This window comes from Sturnira hondurensis, unplaced genomic scaffold, assembly GCF_014824575.4.
Source record: "Sturnira hondurensis isolate 20B ecotype Veracruz unplaced genomic scaffold, ASM1482457v3 Scaffold0018525, whole genome shotgun sequence".
NCBI lineage: Eukaryota > Metazoa > Chordata > Mammalia > Chiroptera > Phyllostomidae > Sturnira > Sturnira hondurensis.
The window spans coordinates 4,348,347-4,361,163 of record NW_028091156.1 but is presented as its reverse complement, the minus strand read 5'-3'; the positions used below and the strand labels follow the sequence as shown (position 1 = coordinate 4,361,163).

The following is a 12,817-nucleotide window of genomic DNA, read 5'->3' as shown; positions in this document are numbered from 1 at the left end:
CCCAATGATATTGCCCTGCGCCGTCAAAAATAAACAAATATACAAATAAATAAAAATCCTACCCCGGGGGGCAGAACCAGGCACCAACTCCCCCTCTTGGGCCTGCGCGCCCCTCCCCGGGATGCAAAGCCCCTTCCGGGGCTCTGGGTCTTACCTGTGGGTCTCATGCAAGCAGCTTCCTTCCCTCCTCCGCCGCCTCCCCCCGCCAGTCTCACCCGCATCTGTGCGCGACCTCTGCCGCCGCCGCTGCGCGAGCCAGAGAGACTGGAAGCCTCGGCGGCGGGGCTCCGGCTGCCCCCGCCCGCGCTCTCCCTCCCCTGGCTCCCCGAGCCGCTGGGTGCGGGGTGGTGGGGGAGGACCGCAGCCCGGCCGCGCGCCCCCGAGGAGGAGCCCGCGCTCCCGCTACCTGAGCTCGGGAGCGCGCCGCGGCGGCGCGGAAGGAGGGAGGTGGCAGGGGCGGAGCGGAGGCGCGCGGCGGCCGCGAGGGAAGGGAGCCGGAGCCTGCGGGGAGTGGGAAGGGGCCGCCGCCACCTCCGCGACCAATCGGAAGCCTGCGCGCTTGCACCTGTCGGGGCGCGAACTGCTGGCGACCTACCTCCCGCACGCGCGCGGGCCCGGTGGACCCCTCCCTGGCGCTGGACCTCGGTCCCCGCCTGGGCAGAGCGACAGCCAGGTACCCGCCGCGGCCTCCATGCGGCGTCTAGTGCCCCCAGCGCCGGCGGCGCAGCGTGGGAGAGCGCTCTGCTTCAGGCTGCGGCGGCGGCGGTGGCGCCAAACCCTGGGACGGGAGGCGCGGCGGCGCTAGTCTCCAGGCCCTCACCCTCACCTCTCCGCGCGGGGGGAGGTGGGTGGCGGGTGCCGCCGATGGCTACGCCTATTTTCCAGCGTTGTGGACTGTAGCCGTCCCCTCCCCAGAGCCAAGGTTCTGCTCGCCCCCTCGGATGCAGAAGGACACTCGTCCACCTCCCCAACTCTTTAGCCATTTGACTTTCTGCAAACCGCTGGCGTCCTGCGTGAGGACTCTTTTAAGCCCGTCTTGGGAGTGCACTGGTTCCTCCAAACCTCCGCCCCTCTGCGCTCTCCTGTGGTCAGGGGCCGAGGGATCTGTACGTGCCGCTGCAGAAATTTCACTGCGGGGACGGGGCCTGTCTGGGGACGTGAATGGGAACCCAAGGGGATCTAGGCTGTTTGTCCTCCCAGCCCTCAGTAGGGCGAGCTCGCCTCTTGGGCGTCTCCGTGCCGTTTCCCGTGCCCGCGCTCGCCCCGTAGCGGGTGAGGTTCTGAATTCCCACTGGCTCTGGCCGCCGGCTGTCCAGCCAGGGTAGTTCAGGGGTGTGTGCAAACGAGGTGATAGGGGCAGGCAGCACTTCGGAACCAGGGGCACCCCTTCATTCCGGAGAAGTTTGCTGCGATTAATACCGTGTTTCTGGTGCCGCCACCAGAGCATCCCTTGCCTCTACCGGCTTTCCCCCAATCTCCCAAACCGAGAGTAGTCTGGAAATTGCGGCTTTTACTGGGTCCACTCGTACTGGGATTAACTTTAACAAATTCTTTCAGGATAAATTAACTTCTGCTAGCTAAATCAAACTCAGCATTTTTATTTATATTTATTTTTGCTTTATGAAATTAGAGGTGGCAGTTTTGCACAGAATCACTTTATGATGTTGACTAACACAAGTCCGTTCCTGCCGAAAGCCTGTACTTGGGGGCTCGGGGGTGTTAGTTGGGGACCCTCCCACTTTTCCAAAGTCCTATGGCTGACCTTCACACTTTGAATATATATTTATTTCATTTACTTTCTCAGTAAATTTTGTAAAGCTTTTCTGATAGCCATCAAATCAAAAATCCCTGTGGATCATGCGCATCGTTTTCAATTCCTAAGAGTAAATGGTCCACAGGGACCATGGCCGTGACCAGGGAAGGCTCTGAAGAGGGGATTTGTCAGATCTCAGGGACCAGGATGGCTCAGAGGTGGGGACAGGATGCAGAGATGACATGAAGATTCACAGTCTAGGAGACCAAGCTGTAAACTGCTAATAAAAATAGGGAACACAATTGAAAAGGAGGTTTTATGACGACGGTTATGAACATGATGTTGAACTGGAGTAGCTGGAGGGAAGTCCATCTGGAAATATCCAGTGAATGGGTGGAAATTACAACTTAGGTATTTCGCAGAGGGGTCAGAGTGGGAAAAGTGGGTCCATGCATCACCCAAGGCTGTCCCTTAAAGTCACAGAATATATGCGCTCGCCTGGGGCGAGTATAGGGAAAAGGGAAGAGGCCCTGGACAGAAATTTGGGGAACTGCACTGTAGGAAAAGGAGGGGGGTGGGGAGAGGAAAGCCAGTCAGTAAAAAGGAGGAAAAGCAGAAATATTCACACAGATTCCCAGCCCCTCTGCACAGAACCCAAGTCCGTAGGCCTGGGATGGGGTCTGAGAACATACAATCGAAAGAGCGTACCCCCTTCCTCATCTACTGATGCCTGACGGATCACCCCAAAGCACAGCATCGCTGGTCTCCTGGCCTCTGTGCATCAAGACCCTGGGGTAGCTTAGCTGGGGGGCTCTGGCTGGGCGACTCATGAGGTTGAGGCAAGTGGTCAGCCAGGTGTCCGGACTCTGAAGGCTTCTTTGGGCCGGAGGATCTGAGTCTAAGGTGACTGCTCTCATCCCATGGTGATGCAAGAGAGAAAGGCGAAGACCACCGTGTCTTCTATGACCCAGCCTCAGAAGTCACATCGGTTCTTTCTGCAGAATCCCGAAGTCACACATGGGTTCTTTCTGCAGAATCCCGCTGGCTACACAGCTGTGAGGGGAGGAGGCACAGGGTGACAGGAAACAAAATCATGGGTGTACGAGGCAACCTGGAGGCTGACCACCTATGTCCCTACATTCTGGAGTTCTTTTTTTAATAGGTGTAATTTTTAAAGTGTATTGATTTTAGAGAGAGGGGAAGGGAGAGAGGGAGAGGAATATCAGTGTGAGAGAGAGACATCAATTGATTGCCTCCCATATACTCGCCAACTGGGGACTGAACCTGCAACCCAGCCATGTGCCCTGATTGGGAATTGAACCCCTCAACCTTTTGGTGTACAGGATGACACCCCAACCAACTGACCACGCTGGTCAGGGAACACCTAGATTTATTTTTTGTGCAAGTAGCTCTGAGAAGGGGAGGGGAGGGAAGGGGAGGGGAGGGGAAAATTCAAATAGAAGGTGGACCTCAATGCCAAATAGGATAGAGAAATCAAGATGAGGCTGAGAAGAGGCAAATAGATCTGGCTTCTGGGATATCAGTCTTGGCCTTCTCAACTATAAAGGAACAGCTCTAGAGAAACACAACTTTTGTTTGCAACTCGTGGTAGCAGGTATACAGGGCCCAGCAGAAGTATCACCTGCCTGAGGGTGATTAGTAGGGTAATAATATGAGTATAATAATTTATAGTTTCAATATGAGCCTTTTACCTAAAATGAACTATAGTATGCTTGAGAGCGATATTGTTTTATTATAGAATTACATGCTTATGATTTTGTAATAAAAAGAAGGGGCGTTATTTGTGCCGGGCCCTGTATTTTACTTCACCAGCTGGTATATAAGGTTTTCATATGACGTATATTGAATGTTTGTTTCAAATCTTCACATAGCTCCCAATCCCCCACTGGAGCCCTGCACCAGACCCATACCACCAAGGAGAGAGCCTGGTGCTCCAAGGGCACTGTGAGTGGACAGTGGAGGATTTCACCTGGAGGAGAGTCAGAGAAGTCTTCCCTCGAATCCAGCTTTGAAGAAAGAACACCATTCCCGGCGGTTCACAGACAAGGCCACCCACAGTTGCCAAGCTCCGACTCCAGCCCCATGTAGGGGTGGCTTTGAGTGAAAACACTCTGAGATGCCCACTGAAAGTCTTTCCACAGTATGTTAAGCTCGCGAGGCTGGAATGTGAGTGGGCTGAGGGTGTTCACCCTGCCGATGGCATCAGCAGAAGAGCCACAGCGTGCCACGCGTCACCGCGCACGCGGAGCCAGCGGTGATGGAGCGGTCGCCGCCCACCGTCCATCACCACATGGTCCTGGAGGTCTCTCCGCTCACTGACACCACCTTCCTGAAAAACAATCTCCTTGGACGTTAAAAACGCCAAACTCAATTGTAGCAGAACAGAAAAAAAATAAAACAAAACACAGAACTCCTAAAAACTCACACTTTTTTTAAGTTTCAGCAAAACACCTTCTTTTAAGAAATATCCAATATAATATCTATGTTATGTTGAGGATGATGAAGAAATAACTCAGAAGAAGATCAATTATTCAGCGCAACTGTTTTCTCAAGTTTCCATTGGGAAATTCCTTCCTACGTTTAACATTACAAACTATCTGTGATAACATTTCCAAAAACCAGCAACTTCATTGTGGCGTGTGGTGTTTCTGTGTCTCCGCTGAGTGATCCTGTAACTCCATCCGGTTATCTCCCGGTGGACGTGAACTCCCTTTCAGCTCCGAAAGCACTCGTTTTGAGCCCTTCCTTTCTTCCAAAGAATCGGTTAATTACCATCTCCAGATCTGAATGGCACTGAGGTTACAAAAGTGGAAAAACACCGGAGTCTTAAGATGCAGCCAAACTGGAAATACTCGGAATCCGCCTCTGCTCCGCCGTCCGCACGTGATTTTTGTCCGGCCGTGACTGCGTGCGACGCTGACTCACCAGACCGCGCATGGAGAGGTGGGGGCGAGGCGGGTTTCCATCCTGGCCCGTGTGCCAGAGGACTGTATGTGCAACGCCCCGCCACGTGCTCAGAGTGTGTCGCCACCGTTTTTACACACGCGAACTCTCGTGCACGTGGAATATTTGCATTGTGGGTAAATGATTATTTCCATGGGAACTTGACTTCCATATTTCCCAGGCTCTTATCCCCCCCTATTTTCTGCTTTTCTGAAAAAGAAGCTTCTAATCTACCATTTTTATCCTTTGTATTAAGGTACGTTTTTCATTTACTGCCCTGAGTGTTTACGTAAGATTTTTTTTTTTACTCTTTTGTGGGGCTGCTATTTTTGATGAGTCCCTATCACTCATAGGCACCTGGAGAAAGGGCCCTGTTCTGTCTTCTCAGACACTGCCACGTGGCAGCATCCATTTTCCTGGGAAGTATGGGAAAAGTAAAAGTGGGGTGTGAAGGGACTGAACCCCTATGAAACTCAACCGAATTTCCAAAATTAATCCTTTACCCTCCCACCCAGGCACTGAGAAATAAATAAGCCTTCTGACCCAAATAGTATTTTCTTAGAAAAGGATGATTTCAAAGCAGTACATTTACGTGAAATAAAAACCACCAAATCCTGAAAGCTGTCATGACCACTCAGTTACCTGCAGCAGTACCAGCCAATGGAAACACACCATGACATGTGTCACGTACCCACGTGGCTTGAAGTTTACCAGGAGCCCCATTAAAACAAGCAACATGCAAAACTAATGTTTGTAACATCTTTTATTGAGTCCATCGCGTTCAACATACCATCTCCACAAGTAACCAATACGAAAAATGTGCTGAAACATTTACTTTTTTTCCATCATAAGTTTGGAAATCCAGCGTGCCCTTTATACTTTCAGCACATGCCCATTGGACCTGCGTTCGAGGGCTCTTCCCTGTGGGTGGCCGCTGGACACAGCCGCTGGCCACGGCAGCTCCCTGACCAGTCCTGGAGCTGGGAGCCTTGCTGAGAGACAGAAGGGAAAGCCGCTGTAGTCATTGGCGGTTGTTCCGAGCAAAGGCCCAGAGCGAGTTTCTATTCCAGGGGTTAATCCAAACTGTGGAAGCAGGTTCACCACGTTCTCTGAGTGAGGAGAAGAGGCCCCAGTTCCCCGAGACGTGCGCGGAGGATTTCTCTGCCAAATTGAAAGGAGGCTGATGGTTCTTAGTATCAGGGGACTGCGAGGCAGCTTAACACTTGAAAAAACGTCTCTTTCTCTCTCTCCCAGAAGAGCTGCTGGTGGCTTTCCAGCTTGTCATCCTTCTGGGGTCTTTATCAGGTGCTAACGATGCAGGTGAGGAGACCGGCCCTGCTCGCCTGGTCCCTCCGAGGACAAGGGTATCTTCCCTGGCTGTCGTCTCTTCCAGACATTCTGTTTGCCGCTCTCTGGGGGTCCTGCTTGTTATTACAGCTTTGTTCACCTGATTTCCGAGATCGCCGTTTTCTATGTCACCTAGACTGAAACCTCTTGCCACGGCCACCCATGATCTGCCCAGGCACCCAAGTTAGAGGCCTTCTTTCTCCAGATCCAATTCGCCTTCAGGGCACAGTCCTTTGACCTTTGAACTGTCCCTTGACTCTACCCCTTTCAGTCTCCCAGCCACTGTCCTGGTTTATACTTTCTGCTTGCTGGCCCCAAATTCTAATGGTCCCACTCTCTCAATTTCCCTCCCCTTGCACCTTAATTCCTCCTCCACTCCTCTGCCATTGTGAGCTTTCTAAAGTATGGACCAAATCAGGTCACTCTTTTGGTTTCAGGACTTTTGTTGACCCCTCCTTGTCCACATAGAGGATTTCCACTTTTCTTTTAGATTTTATTTATTTTAGAGATATGGGGAAGGGAGGGAGAAAGAGAGGGAGTGAAACATCAATGTATGGTTGCCTCTAGCACACCCCATACTGGGGATATGGCCTGCAACCCAGGTATGTGCCTGACTGGGAATCAAACCAGGGATGCTTTGTTTTGCAGGCCTGCACTCAATCCACTGAGCTACAACAGCCAGGGGGATTTCCACTTTTTTATAAGCAGAACCCCATATGCTTTCAATGAGACCTCCCTAGAAGCCCCAGGATATAAGACAGATAACATCTGACTACTCTGGGGACAGAGAGACGGAGACAAAAGCAGAAATAGAGGCCTTAAAACTTGCTCCAACATCCTTCAGCCCCACCCTCTACAGGCCCAGGGCAGCTGCAAGGAATCCTGGGACTGCGGAACAGCCAGAACCGGGCTCCTCAATGGGAGGAAGCCTGTGTTCCTTAGGCTCAGTGGAAGCTGGGTTCAGCCCCCCTTCCTGGTGTCCACTTTCCCCCAAAACAGCTCTCCTCCCACTCGACTCTCTCCCCAAAGTTTGGGCTCCGTCCTCTGCCCCTCTCACTCCATAGTTTGGATGTCATGCTCACCTACTTCTGCTCAAGGATGTGCTCCCCACTCCCACCGCCCCCAGCACCGCTCCGTGACAGAGTGGCCGGAGCCACATTTGGGTGTGCAAAACGTTTCACCAAGTTTTAACCTAGATGTACGACCCTCAGGTAACAGGGCGACTCAGTTCACGGACAGGTAGTTCCTAACCTAAAGTTAAATGATTTCACTTCAAATTTGATTTAATTTTTTTTAAGTTGCCTCTTCCTAAAAATTACAAAATCACAAAACAGCTTCTCTAACAATGGTGTGTGAGTGGTACTCAATGGCAGAAACAACTCATCCTCAGCTGCAGAGGTGCTGCAGACTGCCCAGGAGGTCCCACCAGGCAGAGGGAACCCCCGCAGAGGGCTCAGTGACTCTGCACTGAGTGACTGCACTGAGTGACTCTGCACTGAGTGACTGCAGTGACTCAGTGACATGGCTGCCACGACTCTCTGGTGCACATCCGATCATAGTTTCCTTAAAAGCATGTCATCTTAGGCAGCTCGAGCTGCTGTAAACAAAACACCATGGGCTGGGCAGCTTAAACAACAGATATTTATTTCTTACAGCCTGGAGATTAGGAAGTCCAAGATCAAGGTGCAGGCACATTCAGTTCTGGGGAGGGCCCACTCACTAGCTTAGAGACAGCCCCCTGCTGGCTGTGTCCTCACATGGCAGATAGAGGAAGCTCTGGTGCCTTCTTCTTCGTCTAAGGGCATGGATCCCATCATGAACTCTTCTATATCTAATTTCCTAGCAAAGGCCCTACCTCCAAATGTCAACATATTGAGGGTAAGGTTTCAGCAGATGAACTTGGCAGGGAACAAACATCCAATCCATGGCATGCATGTCGATTCAAAGTGTGTCTCTGAGAGACAGCATGATGTCATGGAAGGAGAAGTGAATTTGAAGTCAACACTCCCGCCATCAACTCAGGGACCTTAGAGGAGATCAATTATCATGGCCAGTCTCAGATTTGTCCTAAGGAAACGTTGTCAATTCTACTGGTGCTGTCTAGCTGGGGTTACAGGGAAACCCCAAGGAGGGAGGAGTGAAGAGGACTGGGGTGAGTAAATACTCATTTTTCTTCTTTAAGGAGTGACCCCTTTTGGAAAATGTCATCCAGAACTGTGTCCTCACTGCACGCCAGAGGGAAGAAGTGACTTAGCCAAGATCCACAGGGGATCAGCCGTCCTGGGCACACTAGCTACCCTTGACCTGTTTTACCTTGAGTCCATTCTTCTTTTCATAAGCTGGGAACCTGTACAAACTTGTGTAAACCTAGTTCAATCTTACAGTTGTTCACTGAAGCCTAGCAGAACATCAAAATAATATTTGTTAAACACATTAAGCTGCTAAGCTTCTGGTACATGATTTCCTCTGGCTCTCCACTCAGCCCTGCATTCCACCTTTCCTGAACTTGATGGTCAGACAATGTGCCCAAGACCACACAGGTGGAAAGGGACAGAGGAGATTCAAATCTAAGGCTTTTCCCATTAGCCCAGGGTGCCTCAGCAAGGAAATAAATAACTCCACAAAATTGGAGAAAAAGGACAAAAAGCAACAAATACGGTTTCAGCCCAGTGTTCGCTGATGCTGTTTCAGAATATCGTGTACACGTTATTCCTGTTTTTACAAAATCAGCAATTGCCATTAGAGGGGGTAAAGGAACTAGTTTATTTCCTGCTCTAAAGTTTAAAAAAGTAAACAAAACATAATATGTCGTTTAAAACGTCAAAAGTGTGGGACACTGTGTTAATGTGCGGTCCACAGCCGCTTAATTTGCATGCTCTGCGAAGGTCACCCAAGGATTACTCAGAGAACTCCTAACTCTGCCCTCCCGGCCGATGCCCCTGGCCCTTTCCCCTCACCTTCCCTCTGGACGTGATGCCTCCACCCAGATTCTTTCAGAAGCCTGCTACTTTAAGGCATACAGATGCAAGATCAAATTCCTGCCTAAAATGCTAGGGACGGTTCATAAAGCACCCTGAGCCTTAAAGTTCACCCCTGATTTCCTACACAGTCCCCGGAATCCCCTGAGCCCACCCTCAGCCTCCTTACCCCTGCTCCCCTGAGGGGTTCTAGGGAGGCGGGAGCGGGTGACGCGCCTGGAGCATTGTGAACTGGCCCCGCGTCACAAGCGCGCCCCAGAGCTCACCCCCGCGCATCCGAGGGCGGAGGGGGTCTCCGCAGCGCCCCCTGGAGGCCCCGGTATCTTGGTTCAGACGCTGGGCGCGCGGGGAGGGAGCATGGAGGGCATGGGCCAATTCTACCGGGACCTCTGGGAGGCCCCGCGGCCCAGCAAAGAGCGCGTGTCCTCCGCACGGCTGCGCGGGCCCAGGCACCAGACCCAGCCGGCGCGGGGCTCCTGGGCCGGGTCTCCGGACGAGGGAAGCGAGACTGCGGCTCCCTGGACTCCCCCACGCTGCTCGCCTACCCCACGGCCTCGCCGGCACCGGTCCCGGGACTCATCGAGGGAAAGTCGCAGCCTGAACGATGTGGCCAGGAGGCCCCTGGACCGCGCCAGGAAGCCCAGGCCCCGCAGCTGGCGCGTTAAAGATGCCTGGCGGGAGCCGAGGACCCAGCCCCAATCCACGCGTGGAAGCCAGCACAGTACGGCCTGGCCGCACCAGGCCCAGCTCTGCCAGCACTGTGCTCCAGCCCGGGGAGATTCTCCCCCACCGACCCCCGAGGGCGCTTACGCTCCCCTAGGAGGAACTTTCCGGGCAGAAAAGCGGCTGAGTGGAGATCCTTGGGCAGGGCGGGTCTACAGAGGTCTCGATCGCTGGTCCCTTTCATCGGTTCCTTCGGAAAAGTCTTCTGTGCCCTCCCACGAGTTCAGGACGCTGTCCGCTTGTGAGTACACCCCGAAGAGGGACAGCAGTGACCATATCGGGACATTAACCAGCCAGCACTCCCAGCCCTCCGTCTCCAGCAAGGAGATGAAGTGCCGGCACACCCAGATACTCCAGAACACGCTGGAAGAGGCGGTAGTGTCTTCCAGGGACCAGAAGATTGTGGCCCTGGTGCTGATCCGGCTCAAGAAGGCGCAGAGGATGCGGGAGCTGCAACAGCAGGCGGCGGTGGCCTGGGAGGAGCTCAAGCGCTCGGACCAGAAGGTCCAGATGACCCTGGAGAGGGAGCGCAAGCTGCTCCTTCGGCAGAGCCGGGCCCAGTGGCAGCTGGAGAAGGAGCAGCGCAAGACTCGCCCGAGCGAGGAGCACCGTGTCTCACGGCTGCGGGACAGCCAAGCCAAGAACATGGGCCAGCAGGAGAACCAGGGGAAGGTGCCATCGGAAGACAGAGAGACCCAGAGCCAGGACAAGCTAGAGAGGGCCCGCCCGGAGGCCAAGCTCACCAAGCAGGGCCAGGTGCAGGGCCTCCGGGAGCAAGAGGAGACGCTGCAGGACCAGCGCGGGCAGGACAGCCTGGAGGTGCAGAAGAGGCTGGAGCAGGCCTGTCCCAAGAAGCAGCTGCCCACCACCGAGGACCAGAAGAAGGTCTGGGAAGCCAATCTGAGCTCCCTAGTGAATTACCAGGCCCGGAAGGTGCTCATGGACTGCCAGGCCAAGGCGGAGGAGCTCCTGCGGAAGCTGTCCCTGGAACAGAGTTCCCAGCGGTCCCAAGAGATCCACCGGGGCCTGATGAAGGAGCGACACCGAGAGCTGAGGGACAAGGCCCAGAGGGAAGAGGAGCGGTCCCAGCAGGTCAGGTTGCGCGCGGAAGAGCTGGAGGAGCAGAGGAAAGTGCGCAAGCAGCTGCTGGTGGAGCTGGCGAACCAGAGGGCCCAGCAGGCCAGGAGCCACGTGCACAAGAGCGTCAGCGACAGAGCGCAGCACCTCCGAGAGCTCAACCTCCTGCGGGAGAAGAACCACCACGTCCTAAAGCTGAAAGCCGAGAAGGAGGAGAAGTGCCACATCGAGGGCATCAAGGAAGCCATCAGGAGAAAGGAGGAGAGGATGGCGCAGATCTCGCGAGAGAAAGAGGCCACCTTCGAAGAATTCCAGAAGATCTCCAGGACCTCCAGAAGGGACAACAGCGCCTTTGATCACGCAGCGGGGAAGGCCCAGCTCCTGGCTGGCCAGCACCGAGGGGGCTACTGGGAACCTGTCGGCAAATAGCTTACAGTCCAGGCAGCTAGGAGGTCGCGCTGTGATTCATTTTATAATCCGATTAAGTGAGCACTGATTTTTAAAAATATATAAAATAGCTGCAATTTCCTCTCATGAACTCGTGTGTGGATTCATTTGAATCGCTGAGAATCTTGAGACTAGAAGTTTGGGTATTTTAAGAAAATCACTTGCCTTTGTGAATTTTGATTTAAATAGAATATATTCATTTAGCTCTCAAGTAATCTGAGAAGCACACATCCGGCACAGCTCGGGGGCACCAGAGAAAAATTCCAGGAGGAGAACTACTTCCGTGCCTGGCATCTCCCCTCCCAGAACTTAGGAAAGGGAAGAGTGTGAAGTACCAAGCCTAAGAAATTCCCAAGGCAGCTGGGGGTAGACTTTTTTTTTTAAGTGTGTTTCAGGGGGTGGGGGGTGGGGGGCTTCCGTAAACAAGCAGATTGGGGAACCCTGCCTACTGTATCCCACCCTTGGGAGTTTACAGTGCACACAAAATTTCCAAGGCTCTGAAAAGGCCTGCGGTGAAGAAATTAATGTGTTGAATTATTAGTGTTCTCCACAAGCGAGCCCCTTCTTTTTTCTCAGATTGTTCCATGGCGTGGGCGTCCTGTGAAGTGTTTCTGGATACAGCTGTCTGTAGTTCCTTCCAGAGCTGCTTAGGCCTTCCCTCTGCACGTGGATAGAAAATGCTTACAGTTCCTCTGGGGCTACCACTGCACGGCTCTCCCCCAGCTGCACTGCCCCGGAGCTCGCTGCAAACTTTCCTTCTGATTTTCCCCACCCCTTTTAGTCAGTACTATCCAATCTTTTGGGGCAGAAATCGACTGGAATCCTTCTAGTCGCCCCTCTTCCTCCTCTGTTTCTTTTGCTCGAGATACATGATGTCATTCCATCTGCCCCCACTGTGTCTAATTAACCTAGCCAGCTCTGAATGAACGACTGAGTGTGCGAGATTCAGAATGCTGATGTTTTAGAATAAGGAGCCAGAAGCCAAGTAGAATTTAACCCACCACATCTAGATGGCTTCTAACATTTTAGAAGTTTTCTTTTAGAGTCCCTAATGCAACATTTATCTTCAAAGGAGAGAGAAATAGAATAAGTCCCCCTGGAAGATTTTTGTCCCATTAATATTTTTGAAATGACATGAAAAGGTAACCTTGCTTGGAGATCAGTGTGAGAGTCACATTCTCACATTTATTTTTTATTCAATTTAGTGGGGTGGCATTGGCTAATAAGATTGTATAGGTTTGGGGGGTACATTTCTATGATACGTGATCTGTATATTGCATGGCATGCCCACCACCCAAGGTCAAATCCTCCTCCTCCACCATCTGTCTGACCCCATTTACCCACCAACCTCCATCCACTTTCCTCTGGGAAATACCACACCGACGTCTGTGACTATGAGTTTCGGTTTTGTGTTCCACATGTGAGTGACCTCATGTGGTCCTTAGCTTTTTCTGACCGACTTCCTTTACTTAGCATAATATTCTCAAGGTCTATCCATGCTGTCAAAAACAGCGGCATTTTATCTTTT

At 52.6% G+C, this 12,817-nt stretch overlaps 2 protein-coding genes across 3 annotated transcripts in view; one reads left to right on the top strand and one right to left on the bottom strand.

The window, feature by feature from the left end:
* The window catches only part of SUSD4 (sushi domain containing 4), an 89,506-nt gene extending 89,123 nt beyond the window's left edge, over positions 1 to 383 (bottom strand). Inside the window, exon 1 of one of the 2 annotated variants that reach the window (XM_037069356.1) lies at positions 155 to 383. The gene's annotated coding sequence lies outside the window, so the exon portion shown is untranslated. The remainder of the gene's footprint in view (positions 1 to 154) is intronic. The other variant, XM_037069357.1, reaches the window with a different exon arrangement.
* Positions 384 to 9,399: 9,016 nt separating this feature from the next.
* Positions 9,400 to 11,327, top strand: CCDC185 (coiled-coil domain containing 185). Its single transcript, XM_037069368.1, has one exon. It carries the CDS (start codon positions 9,400 to 9,402, stop codon positions 11,269 to 11,271), a length of 1,872 nt encoding a protein of 623 aa, XP_036925263.1. The 3' UTR covers positions 11,272 to 11,327.
* Positions 11,328 to 12,817: the final 1,490 nt, after the last annotated feature.